Genomic DNA, 22,022 nt, shown 5'->3' with positions numbered 1-22,022 from the left:
CTTTTCCAGAATTAAATGCAGCTAAATTTCAATACTTTTGATGTAGTTACTTATTGTATGGTAGTACCTATATTTTGCAGTGCGCACTATTTACTTTACTTGTTATATAAATAAAAACTCTTACATCGGTCCGAAACGTATATTCAACATGGTAATCTAATAAAATCAGGGCATACTGAACTCCAATTACTCTTATTTCTGAAACAATAGAAATAATTCATATTAAATCTACAGGTACCTAGAAATTGCACTTGTATTCCTAAACAGTGATGTTCGCTACAATTACTATAGTTCTTTTTTTTAGCATTAGAAAGAACTCCACAGAAGCAAGCGTGCAGTTTTTATCAGGCTCTTCAATTGTTAAATAATTATTGAATTATCTAATGTAGCATGGTCAAAACATATAATTTACTTCAAATTATTACCGCTAAAAGTGCCGGATTTGGAACCACAAGCTTACTTCTGCGAAGTTCTTTCTAATGTTAAAAAAAGGAACTATAGTGTATACAACATTATTTGCGGTATTTGACGTCTGTCACTCACAACAGCAATACTACGTAAAATGTATTCCACATCGAAATCACAAAGGAAAACAACTGCACTGCAAACGTTTACGTTCTACGTCTTTTTTTTTTAATTTTAGGGTTGGCCGGTCACCATCGTTATGAATCGGTAGTCGTCTAAGTAAATCGATATGAATTTTTCATTTTTCTTTTAATATAAGTAAGGAAAAGGTGGATAATTAACTGCAAATATGGATATATTTATCGTCACCTAACAGACAACAAATTTGACACAGAAATAACATAAATAAACTTTAAAATAGATCCCCAGTTAGTTTAGATTTTGACGATGGGTGCGACCTACTCGGTCGGTGTATTAAATGCATTTACCTTGCGGGAAAACCATATAATTGTAGCTTTATTTAAATCTCAAATAAAAATTCATTATACGTCACAATTCGATACCTCAGTCTACGTGCCATCCAATCGTAATCGCTTGCTGTGACAATCGATTTGGGTTAGTTACATCTCTATATACGTCAGTCACAATGTGTCAAATAACGCAAATAATATTGCATACAGTATATAAGTATTTCCTCAATTAAAGATGAGGCACAGAATATATATAATAGTACTAGGTACCATACAGAAAGGACACTTCATACAAAGCCGAAGTTTGACAGCGATTCACGAACGAATCATGCTATCCCTTTCTAATGTATGGCACTATCCCTTTCGGCTATTTAGGGTTGTCAAAATTCAAATGATTATCTTATCTGTGGTCGTGCACGCAAAAGTACTGCAAGTGGTGCCAACTCTAATAATCGGAGCAATGCTGAGCCGAACGGAACCGAGTTTGCCCGAAAGGCGTTTCTCCACTGGTTGAGGTCAGGTAAGGATCTCGGCAGAGAGATCTTAATAAGATCATCTTATTGGTTGGTCTCGCTCTAAGATTTTTTTCTTCTTCCCAACAACTCAACCCAACTTCTTCTTCAACAACTCAACCAACTTCAACTTTTCTTCTTCAACTTTTTCTTTCTTCTTTCAACTTAATACGACCGTAATTAGCTTCAAGGCGGCACGCTTACCTTCGGTCGTTGTTATAATACTTATAATCTCACAAAGAAAACATGCAGTCCATTGATCGACTGCATGGAATCTTGCGCATGCGATTAAAGCTGTTTGCTGAAGAATAGTGTCTCTCGATCTGAAGATTGGTTTTTAGGGTTCCGTACCCAAAGAGTAAAAACGGGACCCTATTACGAAGACTTCGCTGTCCATCTGTCCTTCCGTCTGTCTGTTACCAGGCTGTATCTCATGAACCGTGATAGCTAGACAGTTGAAATTTTCACAGATGCTGTATTTTTGCTGCCGCTATAACATTTTTTTGCCGTTTTTGCGTAAAGGTACGGAACTCGCACTTGGCCGGATTTACGATACACATCAATCTGCACTGGCGGGCTAGCCAAGATGACGATCGCTCTTCCATATTAGTGTGAAGTGACAGTTGCGTTTCGTTCGCGTTAGCGATTGGCATGTTGTCTACGGGGCTTTACCTTCCAGCGGTCGTTGTCGTAATCCCACAGAGAGGATAAGCCGTCGATCGGCTGCGCGCGTATCTCCAGCATGCGACGAAGCTGCGCCATTCGCGACTCCAGGGAATAGGAGTCCGGCCAATTGGGCTCGGCGACTGCAATACAAAGTTTTCATTCAAAATTATTGAAGTCTAATGGCAGTTCAAGCGTATAACTTTGCGATAACGATGCCGATTCGAATTATTTATTTATTTATTTATTTAAACTTTATTGCACAAAAGAAAAACTTATCGTACAAAAGGCGGACTTAATGCCAAAAGCATTCTCTACCAGTCAACCTTAAGGCAAAGCAGAGAGATTGTGGGCGGTGCAACTGCTACTACTACTAACAAAATTTGATATAAGAACGCAACGCTAATTTAAAAGAATTTTAACATACATACGCAAGTACATCAAAATATACACGATACATATAATATAAATATATATATATATATGTTAAGGATTGTAGTCTTAAAATAATTTCGCCTGGCAACATTATCGTTCAAACTTAAAAAAAAAAAACTATATCCCTTCCCCTTCTCGTATCGCGAATGTAACATGTCGGGCGCATCTCGCTGCGCTAATTATTATTTTCGAATATTATCGTCTCGGTTCATCTAAAAGATTCAATTTTGTCTGTAAACTGTGTGTACTCATCGTGGAAGGCTAATCAGTTGAAGAAGCACTGCTCCTGCTCCGTTTCGGTGTCCACGCTGGTCCAGGTAACTCGGATTCGAGGTAAGTCTAGACGAGCCGAAGGTCTGAGAAGCCTGCGCCAGCCTCCACCGAGAGCTGCACCGTCATCTACAGCTCAGCAAGGTGAGTGCTTTTACCAATTGACCTAGCCTGTCCTAAGTTCCACGGTATATCGTTTCGTATCTCGTCTCGTAATTCGCTTGAATACAGTCCACATAATTTTTAAATATCGAAGTAAAATAATCCCATTAACATTTTTTGGTCCCACGATCCGGATAACTTGTAAGGTGACCGTGGTTATTTTCGCTTTAAATATCAATTATTGTCAATAAATTGTTCATTGTAAAATCATAAAAACATTGGAGGGTAAGATTGAAACACTTGGCTTGGGCGTTTTTCCGTTAGTTAAACTATCGAGCGTTTAGTTCATAGACTAAAATTGTGTGTCGAATTTATTACGTTTCTGAACGCAACTTTTAGCTGTCATTTTTGACAAGTGTCAATTGAAAATCATAACATAACCTATCATATCAGTGTTATCGAATCAAATAGTTTTGTTGTTGTTTTAGTGATTCAATATACATATTTTTACAAAATAAACATGACACTTGGTGGGGATTCGTCCGAAAGTTTCGACAAGAGCCGTGTAGGTCGGGATTATGCGTTCGTGCGGATGGAGTATATAAAGAGTTCCGATCTGCAAGGTTATTGTTCACAAGATGTAATTAAACTTGAAAGTGAATTTCATGCCTTTCAAATTGAATTGCTTTCGGCGATTCCAGCTGGTGATAGGTCAAGTGAATTAGAAATATCATCACAGTTCGAACAAATGGTAAAATCCATAAAAATACGTTTAGCAGAAATAAAACCTGAAGTGTTAAATAAAAGTGACAGTTGCGGTTCAAGTTCGAGTGTTAAATTACCTAAAATTAATATAGTTCCTTTCGATTCGAAAATTGAGAATTGGGTGTCGTTCATCCAGATCTTTGACTCGCTGATTCACAGTAAAAATATCCCGGCAGTAGAAAAACTGCACTATTTGTTGTCGAGTGTTACCGGCCATGCTTTCGACTTAATTAAAAATTACCCATTATGTGATGAAAATTATTTAATGGCCTATAACACACTAAAATTACATTTTGAGAAAAAAAGGGTGATTGCCAGTATATTTTATGAAAAAATATTAAATTGTGAGGCGGCGAAGTCCAAGACTGCATCGGAATTAGTTAGAGTTTGTCGAACCTTTAAGGAAAACTTAGAAATTTTATCAAAGTATCAATTGCCTGACAGGAACTTTATGTTATTCCATGCACTTTGGTCAAAATTAGATGTTAGTAGTAAGGAAGCTTTTGAGTTGCAACTTGAATCAAACACAGAAATTCCCAGTTATGAGGAATTAATTTCGTTTATTGAAAAGCGGAGCCAGGCATTAGAGAACAGCGTTGGTAAGTCGTTAACATTATCTAGTAAACCAATGTATAGTAAGCCAGTGTCGAATAAGGCTAAGCCTGCTTTCCTTGTGCCGCCAGTGAGCAACTGTGCTATGTGTTCCGCACCGGGACACAAATTGGATAACTGTACTAAATTTTTGGAACTGCAGCCATTGGAAAGGTTTGCTCAGGTTAAGGAGAGGAGACTTTGCATACTTTGTTGTAGGCCATCACACTCGGTTAAAAATTGTAAATCATCGGTGACTTGTGGCATCTGCAAGCGCAGACACCACACATTATTGCATTTCGAAAAGGATAAGGAGTTGGAACCAACAGCTCCACCGACCCAAGTGGCATTGGCTGTGCATAATGCAAATGCACCAAGTTTGTTCTCGACAGCTATCGTGCTGATAAAAAATAAATTTAATAATTTTGTACCAATTCGAATATTGATGGATAATGCTTCGGCTTGTAACTTTGTAACATTGAAGTGCGCTCAAAAACTTGGAATACCAATTAGAAATAATTCACCAACGGTGAACGGTGTTGGTCTGTCATCGACTGACACTTTTGGAATTGTCGATTGTGAGATAGTTCCTTCGAATGGGGACTCCTCATGCAAATTTTCGTTTGAAGCGTTCGTGCTTCCCAAGATCTGCCATGATATGCCACCAGAACCACTGAATGTGTCTTCTTGGAGGCATCTGAAGGATTTAGATCTTGCTGATCCGTCTTTCCACAAATCTGGACCAATAGACATGTTGGTTAACGTCAACCTTTTCGCAGCTGCACTACAATCTGGCGTTGTCAAGGGCAACGCAGATGAGCCCATAGCTGTCCGCACTGTTTTCGGCTGGTTGGTAATGGGTGAGTGCCCTATAAACGTTAACACTTCTCGTTCTCGTTGTCATAAAGGTTCAGAAGGTGATACTCAGAGGTGCTATCTCGTGTCGAGTCTATCATTAGACAATAATATCAAGCGCTTCTGGGAACTGGAAAGTGTAGATCCTCCCAAAAATATCGTTTTGTCGAAATCAGAAATGTCGTGTGAAAACCAAATGGAAACTTCATATTGTCGCACTCCCGAGGGTAGGATGGTCGTACCATTAACTTATGTCGACCCTCAGGATAAACCCAGGTTTTCAAATTCTCGTGAGATAGCTCTCAAGCGTCTCTTAAATTTAGAGAGGAAATTCAAATTGAATCCTCAGTTTCGGACAGCTTATGTCAATTTCATGGATGACTACCTTAGTTGTGGTCACATGGTGGAAGTTGATCCTCCCTTGTCGTCTGAAGGTCAGTTTTATTACATCCCCCACCACGGAATTTTGCGCCCTGACTCCTCCACTACTCCTCTTCGCTGTGTTTTTGACGCTAGCGCCCAGGATTCTTCAGGGAAGTCCTTGAACGATACACTGCTTGCCGGCCCTAAATTGCAAAATAACATATTTGACTTGCTGGCTCGTTTTCGATGGCATGCAGTAGTGTTCACCGGTGACATCAAACAAATGTACCGGCAGTTCCTTGTCGATTTACAGGACTGCGACTATCAGCGCATTTTGTGGCGCCCGTCACCTGATGATCCCGTGAAAGATTATCGTTTGCTCACAGTGACCTATGGTGTGTCCTGTGCTCCATATCAGGCGCTCTGGTGCATATCGAAGTTAGCAAAGGAGTTTTCGTCTTGTGCTCCTCAAGGTGCTGCAGTGTTGGCTAGGGATGCGTATGTCGACGACGTTGTGTCAGGTGCAGACTCTGTCGAGGATGCGTTAGTGTTACGACAACAGTTGGTGGAAATATTATCGTCTGCTCAGCTTCATCTGCGCAAATGGACCTCTAACAGCCCTGAGTTTCTAGGAAGTTTGCCTGGTTCAGAGCTGTACTCAGATCAACTTCACAATTTCGAAAACGTCCATGATTTATCGTTAAAAATTCTCGGTTTGTCGTGGCTTCCCAAGGAAGATACTTTCACATTCAAGACCTCCTTGAATGATTGTCGTTGTACGAAGCGATCGATCCTCTCGGACATCGCTCGTATTTTTGATCCTCTGGGTCTATTGTCGCCTGTCGTATTTTTCGCAAAATATTTAATACAACTTCGATGGGTTTCTGGTGTCGATTGGGACAGCGAGGTTCCTATCGCTATCGCTCAAGAATGGCGTAAATTCAAATCGCAATTGGCGGAAATGAGCTCGTTGTCCATTCCCCGTAGAATGGTTGTATCTTTCGTATCGTTACAGCTCCACGGGTACTGTGACGCCTCGGAGAAGGGTTACTGTGCTGTCATTTATTGTCGTGTCGTTCAAAATGACGGATCCGTTGTCGTGCGTCTTTGTTGCGCTAAAACGAAAGTGGCCCCACTTCGTAAATGTTCTATCCCGAGATGTGAGCTGTTATCTGCTGTCTTGTTGTCAGATTTGATTGTCTCGTTTGCAGAAGCTCTAAAAGATTTTCACACTTTTGATGATATCCACGCTTGGTCAGATTCTACTGTCGCGCTGACTTGGATTCGTTCGTGTCCATCAAAGTGGAAAACTTTTGTGGCTAATAGGGTTGCGCACATACAAGAGAACGTCCCCCCTGAAAATTGGCACCACGTGTCTGGTTCGGATAATCCAGCGGATTGCGGCTCCCGCGGTTTGTTACCTGCTGATTTAATCCAGAATACGCTATGGTGGGCGGGGCCTACTTGGCTGTCTAATCCTCAAGAATCTTGGCCACAATCTGAGATCCTTTCAGATCAAGCTGCTTCGAACGAGCAAAAAATCTACAGTTTGGTCACAGACTCTAATATATCGTTGATTGACAACATCTTGAGTAGATTCTCGTCTTTACAACGCATATTGCGTATATTCGCTTATTGTTTTCGGTTCATGCATAACTTGCAAAAATCATCGTCGAAAATCACAGATCCGAACCTGTCGTCTGAAGAAATTACGAAAGTTCTTCACTTTCTCGTGAAACATGTCCAGGAGCGAGCTTTCGCTTCAGAATTGCGGTGCTTGTTGACAGATAAGTCACCCCACTCTCTATCGAAGCCCATGCGGAAATTGGCGCCGTTTGTGGATGAGCGTGGAATGCTAAGGGTGGGCGGTCGCCTTTCTAAAGGAGACCTGTCGTTCGATGTGAAACATCCACTATTATTGCCTCGTGATCACAGGTTGACTACGTTGATCATTGAGGATTACCATCACCGGTTTATGCACCCTGGATTGCAAACATTGCAAAATTTATTAGCCCAAGAATTCTGGGTTCTGGGCAAGAAGGGCTATAAACTCGGTTATTTCATCTTGTATGAAGTGCTTTCGCGCTCGGCCTAAAGTGGCATCTCCTCCAATAATGGGCAACTTACCATCGTTTCGAATTAATCAAATTAAACCATTTTCGTCAGCGGCAGTAGATTACGCTGGTCCCTTTGATACTTGTTTGGCCCGGGGCCGTGGTCTACGCACATTTAAATCGTATATTTGCGTTTTCGTATGCACTGCCACCAAAGCAGTACATCTTGAGCTGGCCTCAGAGCTCACCACAGAGGCATATCTCGCAGCTCTGCGCCGTTTCATTTCGCGCCGCGGTCGGTGCTCTAGGCTGATCTCGGATCAGGGTAGAAACTTTATTGGCGCATCCAATATGCTCCAAGAATTCATGGCCAAGGCTTCACGTGCAGAACAAATAAATTTCGTTTTTAACCCGCCCGGCAGCCCACATTTCTCGGGGTTAGCCGAGGCTGGTGTAAAGTCAGTAAAGACACATCTCGCTCGCGTCGTGGGCTCTCAGCGCCTTACATTTGAGGAATTCTATACCATTTTGACCCAAATTGAGGCGATGCTGAACTCACGGCCTTTGTCCCCTGTCAGCTCGGACCCAAACGACCTGTCAGTTTTGACCCCCGGACATTTCCTTACTTTGGAGCCGCTCACCATATTGCCTGAAAGCAACATGGTAGATGCGAAATTAGGTCCACTTCAGAGATGGAAATTATTACAAAAGATCCATCAAGATTTCTGGCGCAAGTGGCACCTCGAATATTTGCACACATTGCAGCAACGCCACAAATGGTTCGATGGTCAGAAAAACATTGTCGTCGGGACGCTCGTGCTCATTGTCAATGAGCAATGTAGCCCCATGAAGTGGAAAATTGGCCGGGTGGTACAACTCCATCCAGGAAGTGACGGGATTTGTCGTGTTGTCACAGTTCGGACAGAATCAGGCGAACTTAAACGTCCGATAGTTAAACTGTGTCCCTTACCTTTGCAAAACTAGTGTTAATTCACTATCTTATAGTCATAAGTATTAATTTTATCGTAGATTTAAATTAAAGTAAAAAAAAATAGTAATAGGAAAGTAAACCCTGAGCCATATCGATTCTATTTTATCCTCAGTTGACAATAACAGTACAAACTTGTGGAAAATACGTTGTATTTTGGTGGGCGGAAAATGTTAAGGATTGTAGTCTTAAAATAATTTCGCCTGGCAACATTATCGTTCAAACTTAAAAAAAAAAAACTATATCCCTTCCCCTTCTCGTATCGCGAATGTAACATGTCGGGCGCATCTCGCTGCGCTAATTATTATTTTCGAATATTATCGTCTCGGTTCATCTAAAAGATTCAATTTTGTCTGTAAACTGTGTGTACTCATCGTGGAAGGCTAATCAGTTGAAGAAGCACTGCTCCTGCTCCGTTTCGGTGTCCACGCTGGTCCAGGTAACTCGGATTCGAGGTAAGTCTAGACGAGCCGAAGGTCTGAGAAGCCTGCGCCAGCCTCCACCGAGAGCTGCACCGTCATCTACAGCTCAGCAAGGTGAGTGCTTTTACCAATTGACCTAGCCTGTCCTAAGTTCCACGGTATATCGTTTCGTATCTCGTCTCGTAATTCGCTTGAATACAGTCCACATAATTTTTAAATATCGAAGTAAAATAATCCCATTAACAATATATATACCTAACATTAAATATATACAATAAAATATATAACTAAATATATAATTATGGTGAACTTAAGTACGAAATATCTTTTAATATCAATAGCTAGCGAAGGAAAGCATCTTGAGGAAACCTGCATACATGCGCTGCTAAATTTACAGGAAATTAAGACAATTAAGGAAATTGAATACCTAAAAATCGTAACGCCCCCAATCCACTTTAGGGTGTTTCTACACCCTAATAAGTAAGTAAGTTGAAGTGCCGTTTCATTCAAAACAGGGATGTTGCGAATATTCGCATCCGCATCCGCGGAACATCCGCATTATTATCAACATCCGCATGTATCCCGCATAAAATCGATGCGGAGCATCCGCATGATGCGGATGTCGACCAAGTCGGTAACAGGAACGTATTAGCGGCGGCGCCGGCGGCGTAAGTGCTAGGTAATTTCGTCATTAGGTATATATATATCTAGACACGCGGCAGCGTGTCAAGCCAAGTTCAAGCAAAGGAACTGGCTAGCCAGCGCCGAGTGTAATATTACACGAACCACTTGGTGCCACTTTTGACCCTTCTATAACTCAAAACATCTTTGACGTAAACACATAAAACTACGTGTGTTTAATTATATCCATAAGGATATCTAGAAGCCCAAATTTCATGAAGCTAGCTCTAACGGTTATAAAGGTATGAAGGTCAAAAAGTCGTAAATTTTAAGACTGACTTATGACTTATAGTACCTAAACCTAACCTACTTCCAGATGACCTAGAAGGATGAAATTTGGAATCCAGCTTGGTTATTGTGTGTAACCGTAGGAAAAAATCTAAAAATAAAATAAAGTTAAAACATAGGGGGGGTCCCCATAAAAAAAAAAACACTTTTTATTGGGACTGACATATAAGTACCTAAACCTAACCTACTTCCAGATGACCTAGAAGGATGAAATTTGGAATCTAGCTCGGTTATTGTGTGTAACCGTTGGAAAAAATCTAAAAATAAAATAAAGTTTAAAAATAGGGGGGGTCCCCATACAAAAAAACCATTTTTTATTGGGACTGACATATAAGTACCTAAACCTAACCTACTTCCAGACGACCTAGAAGGATGAAATTTGGAATCCAGCTCGGTTATTGTGTGTAAGCGTAGGAAAAAATCTAAAAATAAAAAAAGTTAAAAAATAGGGGGGGTCCCCATACAAAAAAAAATTTTTTTATTGTAGCGTTGGAACCGTTACAAGCAGATATTTGAAACTACCCCAATATATGTATTATTATATTTGCTATATTAAAATAAAGTTTAGTCAAAAAATAAGTGGTGTCCCCATACAAAAAACTTGTAATACGCTCTAAACAACCGGCCAACGGTGTGTCGTCGGCGGCGCGCGGCACCACATAATTATACAAAGAACAGAAGTAAAAACCATACAGCGGAAACACAAGAAAAAAGTAGTAGTTTTCTGTACAAAAAGTATTGATATCCCACCAAAAACATAAATGTAAAAAAGGAGAGCCAAGTTCAATACAAAAATTATGCTTGGCTGTGGGGCTCGCCGCAAAAAGAATGGAGATCTAAATGAGTGCCACTGCCAAGTTCTATGCAAAATCCAAATATGTATTTATAGGAACAAAATAACATTATAAACAAGTATTAAACTCTATTTCTTTGCTTTATTGGATACCTATAACAATTGCTGTTATTTAAAAAAATGTGAGATCTTAAAGTAGGTTAGATTTGGCTTGGCCAGGTTTTATCAGAATTACAATATAAATAAAATGATTGATATAATGAAAACTGGCCAAGTCAAATCTAACCTACTTTAAGATCTCACATTTTTTTAAATAACAGCAATTGTTATAGGTATCCAATAAAGCAAAGAAATAGAGTTTAATACTTGTTTATAATGTTATTTTGTTCCTATAAATACATATTTGGATTTTGCATAGAACTTGGCAGTGGCACTCATTTAGATCTCCATTCTTTTTGCGGCGAGCCCCACAGCCAAGCATAATTTTTGTATTGAACTTGGCTCTCCTTTTTTACATTTATGTTTTTGGTGGGATATATATATAACGAAATCGTCTAGATCCCGAAAAGTTGGCCAAGTTACTGTTTATTAAATAAAACGCCCCTATGTTCTTGCTCAAATACTAAACACGCTAAAAATATATTATTTGACGTTTTTTAAGTACCAAATCCTGACATCCGCATCCGCGGATATCAAAAAATATGCATCCGCAACATCCCTGATTCAAAATACACCTAACCTCTACGTCCGCCCCATTCAACTCTATTAGGTATAGGCAGGGCCGGATTAACCCTAAGTCAAAGTAGGCAACTGCCTAGGGGCCCCGCCTCGGCTAGGGGGCCCCGCCGTGGCTAGGGGGCCCCGCCGCGGCTAAAGGGCCCCGGCGGCTCAGCGCGAACCAAATAAAATTTTGTTCCATAGGGTCAAAATTCATGGGTAATTTTTTTATTCTTATAATAATTAGTGTGCTTTGTTATTGTTTTTTTTTTCGATCCATTCTTTAAATTAATGAAATACTGTAATAAAATTGAAGCAATACGTTACACGCAGCGGTCGGCAACCAGCGGCCCGCGAACCTCATACTCGTGGCCCGCGAGCCTCGCTGGTTATTTTGTATGTAATATTGACAAACGACAATGTCTGATAAAGTCATAAATACTAACAAAGTGCGGCCCGCGTCCACTTCGTTAGCTGCTATGTGGCCCTTGGCTGCTAAAAGGTTGCCGACCGCTGCGTTACAGTATACGGGGCGTATTCTGCGTACCCGTTCTAAAATTGTAGGTAATATAATAATGGGGTTTTCAGGAAAAATGGTTTACGTTTAAAATAACACTTGCACTGCGAGTGCTATCGAAATTGTTGCAGGCTTATCTTGGTCTAACTCTAGTAATTTAAGTAATTGTTACATATGGAAATTCTTTATTATTAGGTTGATACTAATCATGTGGCTCAGCGTTTAGTCTTATGGTCGGAAAATCGCTATTCAGCCTCGCAAAATATTAACTATTGAGTAATAGTACATTTCGATGCTAGTGCGGAAGGTATGTCATTACTTCACGAGTACCGAGATATATGGCAAGACTCGGGACGAGTGAAGAATGACATTTCCGCACGTGTATCGAACGACGTTTTTTAATACAGTTGCGAAAAAATAAGAAAAACATTGTTAATCGTACACTAAACAAAAGTGGTAACAGTGACAGCTCGGTTAGACGTCGTCTTTAAGTATATTATATCTATGGGCGTTTGGCAGCTATTCCGTTCCATTCAGTCAACTTATTAAGAACGGAATTTTCAATATTGAATATTAAAAAATAAACGTGTTATAATGATGAAGAGGTAAGTAATTAAATATGAAATATGTAATATTTTTCGTTTTCTTACATTAACGGTAGGTTTTTATGCTGATTACGACGTTTAAAGGAATAGTACATTTCGATGCTAGTGCGGAAGGTATGTCATTACCTCACGAGTACCGAGATATCTTGCCACGAGCCGCAGGCGAGTGGCAAGACTCGGGACGAGTGAAGAATGACATTTCCGCACGTGTATCGAACGACGTTTTTTAATACAGTTGCGAAAAAATAAGAAAAACATTGTTAATCGTACACTAAACAAAAGTGGTAACAGTGGCAGCTCGGTTAGACGTCGTCTTTAAGTATATTATATCTATGGGCGTTTGACAGCTATTCCGTTCCATTCAGTCAACTTATTAAGAACGGAATTTTCAATATTGAATATTAAAAAATAAACGTGTTATAATCATGAAGAGGTAAGTAATTAAATATGAAATATGTAATATTTTTCGTATTCTTACATTAACGGTAGGTTTTTATGCTGATTACGACGTTTAAAGGAAACTAATATTAACACTCATCAATAAGTAGTCGTGAATTGGAACAAGTATAAATTTAAAAAAATTGGAAAAGTAAAAAGCACTAGTTCGAGATAACCAACTTTCCGCACGCTAAACAGCTACGTAAAGTAGCACTTTTTGAGCAACTGTATTAAAAACTAATATTAACACTCATCAATAAGTAGTCGTGAATTGGAACAAGTATAAATTTAAAAAAATTGGAAAAGTAAAAAGCACTAGTTCGAGATAACCAACTTTCCGCACGCTAAACAGCTACGTAAAGTAGCACTTTTTGAGCAACTGTATTAAAAATTAACTTTGCGGAACTCGTTGAGCTTAGCCTTTAGCCTCGCTTAAAATTTGCCATTAGTGATTAGAGGTAGAAGGAAAGTGACGCTGAAGCTCACATCTTTGGTATTCCACTGGGAATTGGCCTAAAGGGCCCTCTTCACACTTGACGCGACGCGGAATCGGCAAAAACCGATAGAATAAAGCTTTATGTCTACTCAATAAGAGCGACAAAGCCATCGTTCGATTTGGATCGGCTCGGCCGACGCCTGAAGATTGAAATTAAAAACGCAAGTTTATTTCTCTGTACTAAATATGCTGTGCGCAGAATTGGCTGTAGGGGGGCCTGAGCCTCGCACTGCCTAGGGGCCCCGACATGCTTAATCCGGCCCTGGGTATAGGTAGCTACCAGCTTTTGTCGTACTCGTATCTATTCCCCATGAATCTAATATATATAAACTGGTTCTGGCATAAAAGGTGGGGGAAGTGACCGAACAGAATATAGTCTTATATATATCTTTCAGTAGGAGTAGCAGCGAAAACTCGGTATTATTGTTTATCGTTGTCACAGTCTCACATTATGTTTGTTCCCCACTGTTAGTATGGATTATAGTGGGCAACAAATAAATTGGACCAATCATAGTGTCGCATTGCGTATGTTTTGTCCCTTATGGAGGCACTTCTATAGGATCATATATACCTTCTATGCTATTCCATAACCTAAAAAGAAAGAGAGAAATTAGGTATCGTCTTGGGTCGTCCCATTAGTTTTTCGTCAAGTTCGTAAATTAGTCCTATTCTGCTTTCGTCACTCAGTCTACATTCGTCACAATCGTCGGTGGCTTTCAATGTAGAATGAGTGACGAAAGCAGAATAGGACTAATTTAAGAACTTGACGAAAAACGAATGAGACGACCCAAGACGATACCAGAAGTTATAGGTATAATATTAGGTGACTTACTGAAGTGGCGATATATTATCTGATGCCAACACATCCAAGACAGGAAGAACATGCCCGCGCCGATGACGATCTTCCAGTGGTGCGTGGGGTGCTGGAACTCGGAGAAGGTCTGGCAGAATGATGCGCGGTACAACGCCTTCTTTTCTTCGCAGCACAGCATCCTCCAGTCGCCGCACTCTTTTTGGCGGAGGGCCTGAAATTTGTGTTACATTTATTTTTATTTATTTATTTAACCCGACCCGGACCCGGGACCCGGGTCCGGGTATGTCCTTAAACTGCGACCAGGACCCGGGTATGTCCTTAAACCACGTCCAAGACCACCGGTGGACGGGCAGCAGCGTCCCTCAAATTCGGAGTACTCGACTGCGATCGCCAACCCGCCTGCCAAGCGTGGCGATTATGGCATTCACCCCCCAAAAAAGGGGGAGGCCTATGTTCAGCAGTGGACGTCTTATGGCTGAGATGATGATGATGATTTATTTAACATTTTAAATCAGGCAACATTGCCCATATTACAAATACTTTACAGACTAACATATAAACTAGAGTCGGTCCAAGAAAAGACTGCAGCGGATTTGATAGCTCACGCAGTGCAAGTGTCATTTATACATCATGATTTCATAGAAGTTTGACGTTTAAAATAACACGTGCACTGCGTGGGCTATCAAATCCGCTGCAGACTTTTCATGGACTGACTCTAAACACTATTTAGGCGACAATACGGCGTGGCTCAGTTGAATCGTCTGGTCTTGTGACGGATTCGGCAGTTTGCACCCGGACCCCAGTAAAGGCCCCAGTACACAATGGGCCATCGCCGGCCACTCCAAGGGACGCAGCCATGCGGTAGAATGAGATAGCAATATCACTTGCTCCCTCTAACGCATAAATGCGTCCCTTGGAATGGCCGGCGATGGCCCATTGTGTACAGCCCGCCTAGCCAAGGTTACAATCGCTATCGCTTCGACAACGAAAAGCATTATGTCTCTCTATCACTCTTCCATATTAGTGTCACAGTGACAGTTGCGTTTCGATCGCTACGGAGCGTAAGCGATTGGCATCTTGGCTACGCGGCCTGGGGCCTTAACACGACGCCCTTCGGCCTTCTGCCAGAAGTCGGCGCACTACATGACTACATGTTTATTGTGTAATATACAAGGTTGGGGTAATTGGTAACGTTTTCCAGGTTTGCATAACTTAAACTAAGTTTATTTTGGTGAATGAACCGATTTTTCTTTTGTTGTGCGTAGTTTTTATGTCAGATTTTTTATAAAATTTGATAAGTTTTAAGAGCTCATTCTGGATGGAATATACTTAAATATTTAAGCCATAAAAATGTATGTTGTATTTCCGCTGAATTACGAAAATACCTAATATTCAGTACCTAACTGAGAAGTTTTTTAAGACCTATTACGATGATATTGTGCTCATATTGTAAGTGGGTCAAACAGAAAACTGTGTTCACGTCTTTTCTGTAGACATACACAAAAGTTAAGGGCTATAAAGGTTAATTTTCTTATTTAACCCTTATACAAGTGAAAAGGTACTCCTTTCTTTTAGAGAACTATGATAAAATCATTACCTACATGCCCACAAGCTGTTAACTATTGCCCACAGGAGAGAAAACTAGTGTGTTTGCGCGAACTGTAAATTTTTCTCTCCTGTGTATGTCTACAGAAAAGACACGAACACAGTTTTCTGTTTGACCCAAGTACCTACAGAATAGGGCACTATCTGTCCACCAAATTAATTTATAATTTATATCAAAATCTGACGACAAAAAAGGTCACCATAATAAGGTGTCAATCGATTCATACTTATATCTTTTAACCTAGGTCAACCATTAAAAGTGTAGCCGAGGAGGTTTTATTAGGATCAGTCCCACCTCCACTTGATATTACCTATTAATAACTAAAGCATTTATTACGAGAATCATAAGTAATACATAGGCAAAGGGTTAGGTTAAGACATATTTAGGTAGGGTAGAAAAGGGAGTTTCAGTCGATGTGTGGAAGGGCGGCACCGTCGTCGAACCCAAGCCACCTGGCGGTGGACTTAAACCGGTGGCGTGTGCCTCGGATGCACATGCTGGTGGCGCGTATAACGGCGATACTGATCCTGCATCTCAGCCAGCCCAGTATGGTGCTTAGAGAACGGTTCCAACGTTGAGATATGGTTTCTGCCATATGTTTTATAAAGGAGGACATTTGGGGTGCATAGACGCTGTTAACAGATGTTACAAGTGGTGTGAAAGTTGCATGTCGCATTTCACAGGCCGTGGAATATTTTCTCTGCTTTTCGTCTTCAGCTGATTTTAGTACAGATGTGACGGGTCGTGAGAGGTAAGAAGGAGCGTCAGTGTCGACGACACGGATATCAAACAACGCCTCCCTCTACGCAACCCAAACGCCGCGACAAGAGAGATCTGCACGTAGGCCGCAGTCATTTTCCGAGATTATTGGTTCTTGATATTTGATTAAGGTACTTAAGTGCGGAAAAAGATGAGTCGTGGAATGTATGAGGCCCAATACATACGACTACTCTTCTCTTTCCGCACAGACTCTACCAGCAGTAAGCAGTAAATAAGTACTTACTTAGTTACTGCTGTGACACGACGCCCCGAAGTGGATCTTGGCCCCCGAAACCAAAAACCAGGCTACTCTGTCCAAAACCGTTTCTGTCCAATCGGCCATGTGGTATAGTTCGTAGGTTCGTAACTGAGCCCGAGCTAATCCTATTGTCTATTGTTAAGTAAAACCGCTCGTGCCACGTGCCACCACCACCTGCATAAAAACCTGCGTACTTCGGTTACTGAGTGCCGGCGAGTCGAACGCTACAGAACCAGTCTAAAATGTGTCATCGAGATGCGTAACAAAGGCGCGTTATCGGAGAGCGCAACTACACTGGTTTTTTGAGCGATGGACTAGCCTGCGCTCAGGTGCCAAATAGAATAAGGATGACCCTTTTTTGCAGGTAAGTAGCACGTGCGGTTTTACTTAACAATAGACAATAGGATTAGCCGCCGGGCTCAGTTACGAATCTACGAACTATACACCAGGGTACTCCAGACTGCACGATCGTCACCCATCCTACGGAGCCGCGTGCTCAAGCCATCGTCGTCTGGCGGCTTTCGTTTCTCCAATTAGTCCAATCAGTTCGGCAGATCTAAATCCCTCTAAATAAACAACGAAAAGAGTTTTACCACAATGTCCCTAGTGTTCTCCTTAAACCGAATCGCCGGGAACGGGAGGTGCGGGTCATCTTTATAGTTATACCCCCCATTATGGCCATACCCCACTACATCCCTCGTCCCGATCCTGCACCGATTGGTTACAGTCCTGGCGTATCGGATGGCCGGGGAAAAACGGGATTTTAACATAGCCATTGTTGTCAATTTGACAACTGACAAAATATTATAACAAGTCAGAAAGCGATTTGAATTGACGTTTTCGCTTTATTAGTTATCGCGGCCGGTGACGTAGAGTTGAAATAGGTTTGTACCAACTTGGTACCAATAAGGGAATATTAGGCTAAACTCTGCGTAGGGGGCGCCACTAGGTACCACAATTAGGTACTCACAATCTGAGGGTCTACCGCAAACGAGTCGAAATTATGTTAAGTGATAGATCACTCATGCATATTCAAGTGATAAAAAAGCCAGATAGCTGAAGTTTCGATTTAAACCACCTTTATATGTATCAATGTCATATCGTTCCTCCGAACGGCAGTGCCCCCGCCAAGTCGAGCAAAACGAAGAGGCACGGCCGTACCATCCTTTTCTCGAAGCGATTCAGGCCGTTTTCGACGGCCTGTAATTTTGTGCTGGCTAAAGCTAGAGTACTAGAGTTCTATTATAGTCCGTTTTTTTTAGCATTAGAAAGAACTTCGCAGAAGTTCGCTTGTGGTTCTAAATCTGGCACTTTTAGCGGTAACAATTTTAAGTAAATTATATGTATTGACCATGCTATATTAGATAATTCAATAATTATTAACAATTAACGAGCCTGATAAAAACTACACGCTTGCTTCTGCGGAGTTCTTTCTAATGCTAAAAAAAACGTACTATAGGTACTCATTCTGTGCTAGGGCTTAACATGATTAAGATATATTCCTTCTCAAAAACATTCAATTTGAACTTTTAGTTTAAGAATTATTGTAGGTCAAAGTTCCTTAGTTTCAAATTTTAAACATAAGTATACCACCTTATTTATAAACGTTTACTAAAGTTGACAAGCCGATAATAATCGTTTGTCCCTTTCCGACGTATAGGGAATATTAGGCAAAGCTCTGTGTAGGCGGCGCCACTAGACATACAGTAAACAAAGCTCTAAATATATCTCTATGGAAAGCTCGTTGACATCATCAATGACACATCATGTCATGGTGTCATGTTGTCATGTCATAACCATAAACAAATAATTTAATTAGTAAAAGTGAAAAGTAATTAAGTTAATTATTATAATAGGTACATAATTTTAATAATCATATTTAATTACTTTTACTGTGAATATGGCGCCCTACGGATATTTAAAGCTGCTTCGGGAACGCGGTGCAAGCCTAAAAGGAAATAAATTAATAGTTTAAAAAATACTAGAAAAACACGCTTGATGCCTGATCGTGTTCAAAGTCCATTACGCGACCGTTCTCACAAGTGCAAACACGAGTATGATACGATATTCCATCATGGAATGCCAGTGCCTATCTTCCGGCTTTATCATCAGACCTTGAAACCTAATCGTGGTCAAAGTTCATTTCAAGACTTTTCTAACAAATCCAACACAGCTATGATACGATGTTCTATCATGAAGTTCCAGTTCATATCTTTCGGCTCCATCATCAAATCAGTTCGACAGTACCATATTATTATTGTATTGTCATCAAAAACTTTTTACAAAAAAAAGAAAACCGACTTCAAAAAGGATGAAATAAATTATTATCCTTTTTAAGTCTATGCGTTACCAACTGATATGTTTGAAGTCGGTGCCAAGCCAACTTTTGAAGCATACCATGATTTTGGTGCGATTCGATAAGGATGTACCTACGTTGGATTGCCTTACACGACGACAATGAACGTACTTTCTGTAGGTACAGTCGACGTTCAAAATATGTTTACACTTTTCGTCTTATTACAAAGGAGTAAGGTGCAAAAGTGTCAACATATCTTTGACGTCGTCGACTATACCTAAGAACACACGATCAAACCTTCTTGGCACAGTCCGTACCATGTTTGTCGGCACGCACGCGTGGGATTGGGACTGAAGCTATTTCCCGTCCCTGATTCAGAGGACTACATTTCAAAATATAAAACAATTCAAGGAATTGTTGCCAAATTTCACCTAAAGCGGTTCAGTTGTTTAGCCATGAAAAGGCGACAAAGAGGGAGACAGAATTACTTACACATTTATAATAGTTATTAATACAGTTCTAATGGGATTTATAGTCATAAAGCTGATTATTTTTGACGGGTATTGTTACTACTTGGCTTGGCACCGACTTCAAACATATCAGTTGGTAACGCATAGACTTAAAAAGGATAATAATTTATTTCATCCTTTTTGAAGTCGGTTTTCTTTTTTTTGTAAAAAGTTTTTATTTTTCCATTTTTAGTTTTAACGCATTGTTAAGAGCGCGACGCATGAATGAAAAACAATATTAACACTAAATTCATGTACCTACTTTAATAAATATGTAATCAGGAATTTTCTCGAGTCTGTCTGGGAAATTATAATTCCTGTCTCTACACTAAATCCAACCTCCGCCCCGCCACTGACCCAATCCCTCAACCCCCCCGGTCAATCTACCTCACAGCGCATCAACCCCTGATCCATGTACCCCTCGGCCCTGAACCAGCAGCCCTTCAACCACCATTACCCGACCTCTTAATCCCCGACCCCTTATAAACTCCTAACCCTAACCCCAGTAGCCTTACCAGCTTACCAAGAGTTTGACATTGATTTATTCGCAAGCGTGTGTGTAACTTACTTTCTTTGCATCTCGCTCGTACTGGCATATTAGTGCGAGCGAGATGCAAAAAAAGTAAGTTACGAAGACGTTAGCGTCGCTAACTTAGCGAATATGTCAATGTCAAACTCGTGGTAAGGCTACACTTGCACTACATGAAATTGGCGGTGTTCGGAAGCAAATGCTCGAGTTACTTTAGAAAACACCGAAATCACTTTACACGTGCCTTTAAAAACTGAGGAGTTCCCTCAATTCCTCATGGATTCCATCATCAGACCAGAACCAAAAATAATACGGAAACACCTTGGAGGCAACTCCTTCCAAACAAAAAAAGAATTACTCAAATCGAATCACAGGTGCCGGAGTAATCGCTGAACATACTACATTTAAAAAATCATCATCATTATCATCAAAACAATCATCATCATCAGGTCTATTTCATCAAAGTGGTGGTTTTTGGGAGAAAATGCTCGAGTTGCTTAAGAAAACACCCAAATCACCATGCATGTGCCTTTAAAAATTGAGGAGTTCCCTCAATTCCTCATGGATCCCATCATCAGAACAGAACCAAATTAAAATGGGACCAACTCGGAGGTAGCTCCTTTCCAACAAAAAAAGAATTACTCAAATCGGACTACGGATGTCGGAGTAATCGGTGAACGTACATAGAAAAAAAAAAAAATAGCCACAACCGAATACAAAACCTCCTCCTTCTATGAAATGGAAGTCGGTTAAAAACTACATACAGCTGCCAATTTTCATGACGCTACTCGACGCCGTGTCATACACAAAAGCTGTCACGCGGACGCCACGTCACCGAAGTGTCAAAACTGAAATTGAACTTTATGCATAAGCACGTAGGTCTATGTTGCTCTGTGGTCTGTGACCGATTAATCAGTCTTTGGCGTCGAACCTGCGGTGCGTATAGATCGGTCATCGGCATCCAAAAGGTTAAGAACTTCGCTTCGATAAAACTTTCTAAATGCATGCAGTTGCAACATTCACTGAAGACAACATCTGACGTAAGATTGGAAGCGGATTACAGCGGGATGCAATTTGCTATTGTACCAAAAATTAGTAATGCTAATGCGCTAAAATGCTGAAGCGTGTTCCCCGCCGCCATATGTCGATCAATGCTTAGTGGCGCGGGAGCTGGGCAAAAATATCTGCTTTAAGTTTACCTAGACCACAGAAGAAATAATAGTGGGTATTAGCGTACAGAAATGACACTTCCTACGAACCCGAAGTTTGACAGCGGTTCAGGGTAGGGTTGCCAACCGTACTATATTATATAGTATTGTACTATATTTTGGCTCTCTGTACTATACAGGGTGGAAAGGCACGACGATCCTTCCCGGAAGTATTAGGTCGTTTAAGTGATACAGAGCAGATTGGTAATGGTAAGAATCGTTAATTGAGTAAAAAATAAAAATACCAAATTTTCTACTTTTTAACTGTGGTGATAACCCTATAGCATGTGCACATGACGGCGAGATTAAGGATCTCCGTCGGCAAAGCTCGGGACTTTACGCTTTTTTCCGATCGTTGACAGATTCGCACTGATGTATGAATGACGCATAAATGACAAATAAATCAAATGAATGCAAAAATATTACAAACAATTTTATTACTTTTTAGATAGTTACTTATTGCCAATATTTAACACTATCTTCTCCTCACATACGGTGTTCAAATGTACCTCCGTGTCTTATAATGTACGCCGCAGCCCGCACCCGAGCCCGCGCACATTGCCCATGCGATAGTCATTTTTCCTCCGCAGATTGTCAAAAGCAGCAATTAGC

General features: G+C 40.7%; 1 protein-coding gene across 1 annotated transcript; it reads right to left on the bottom strand.

Annotated features, from left to right (window-relative positions):
- Positions 1 to 127: 127 nt before the first annotated feature.
- LOC134673830 (cytochrome c oxidase subunit 4 isoform 1, mitochondrial-like) lies at positions 128 to 17,681 on the bottom strand. The gene is made up of 4 exons (XM_063531858.1): positions 17,462 to 17,681; positions 14,263 to 14,455; positions 2,060 to 2,193; positions 128 to 198 (listed from the first exon to the last, which is right to left on the bottom strand). The coding sequence occupies exons 1-4, from the start codon at positions 17,642 to 17,644 to the stop codon at positions 193 to 195; spliced, it is 516 nt and encodes a 171-aa protein (XP_063387928.1). The 5' UTR covers positions 17,645 to 17,681; the 3' UTR covers positions 128 to 192.
- Positions 17,682 to 22,022: the final 4,341 nt, after the last annotated feature.

The sequence above is a fragment of the Cydia fagiglandana genome, chromosome 19 (genome assembly GCF_963556715.1).
Source record: "Cydia fagiglandana chromosome 19, ilCydFagi1.1, whole genome shotgun sequence".
NCBI classification, from domain to species: Eukaryota; Metazoa; Arthropoda; class Insecta; order Lepidoptera; family Tortricidae; genus Cydia; species Cydia fagiglandana.
The sequence above is the reverse complement of the archived record's forward strand: the minus strand, read 5'-3'. Positions and strand labels throughout refer to the sequence as shown.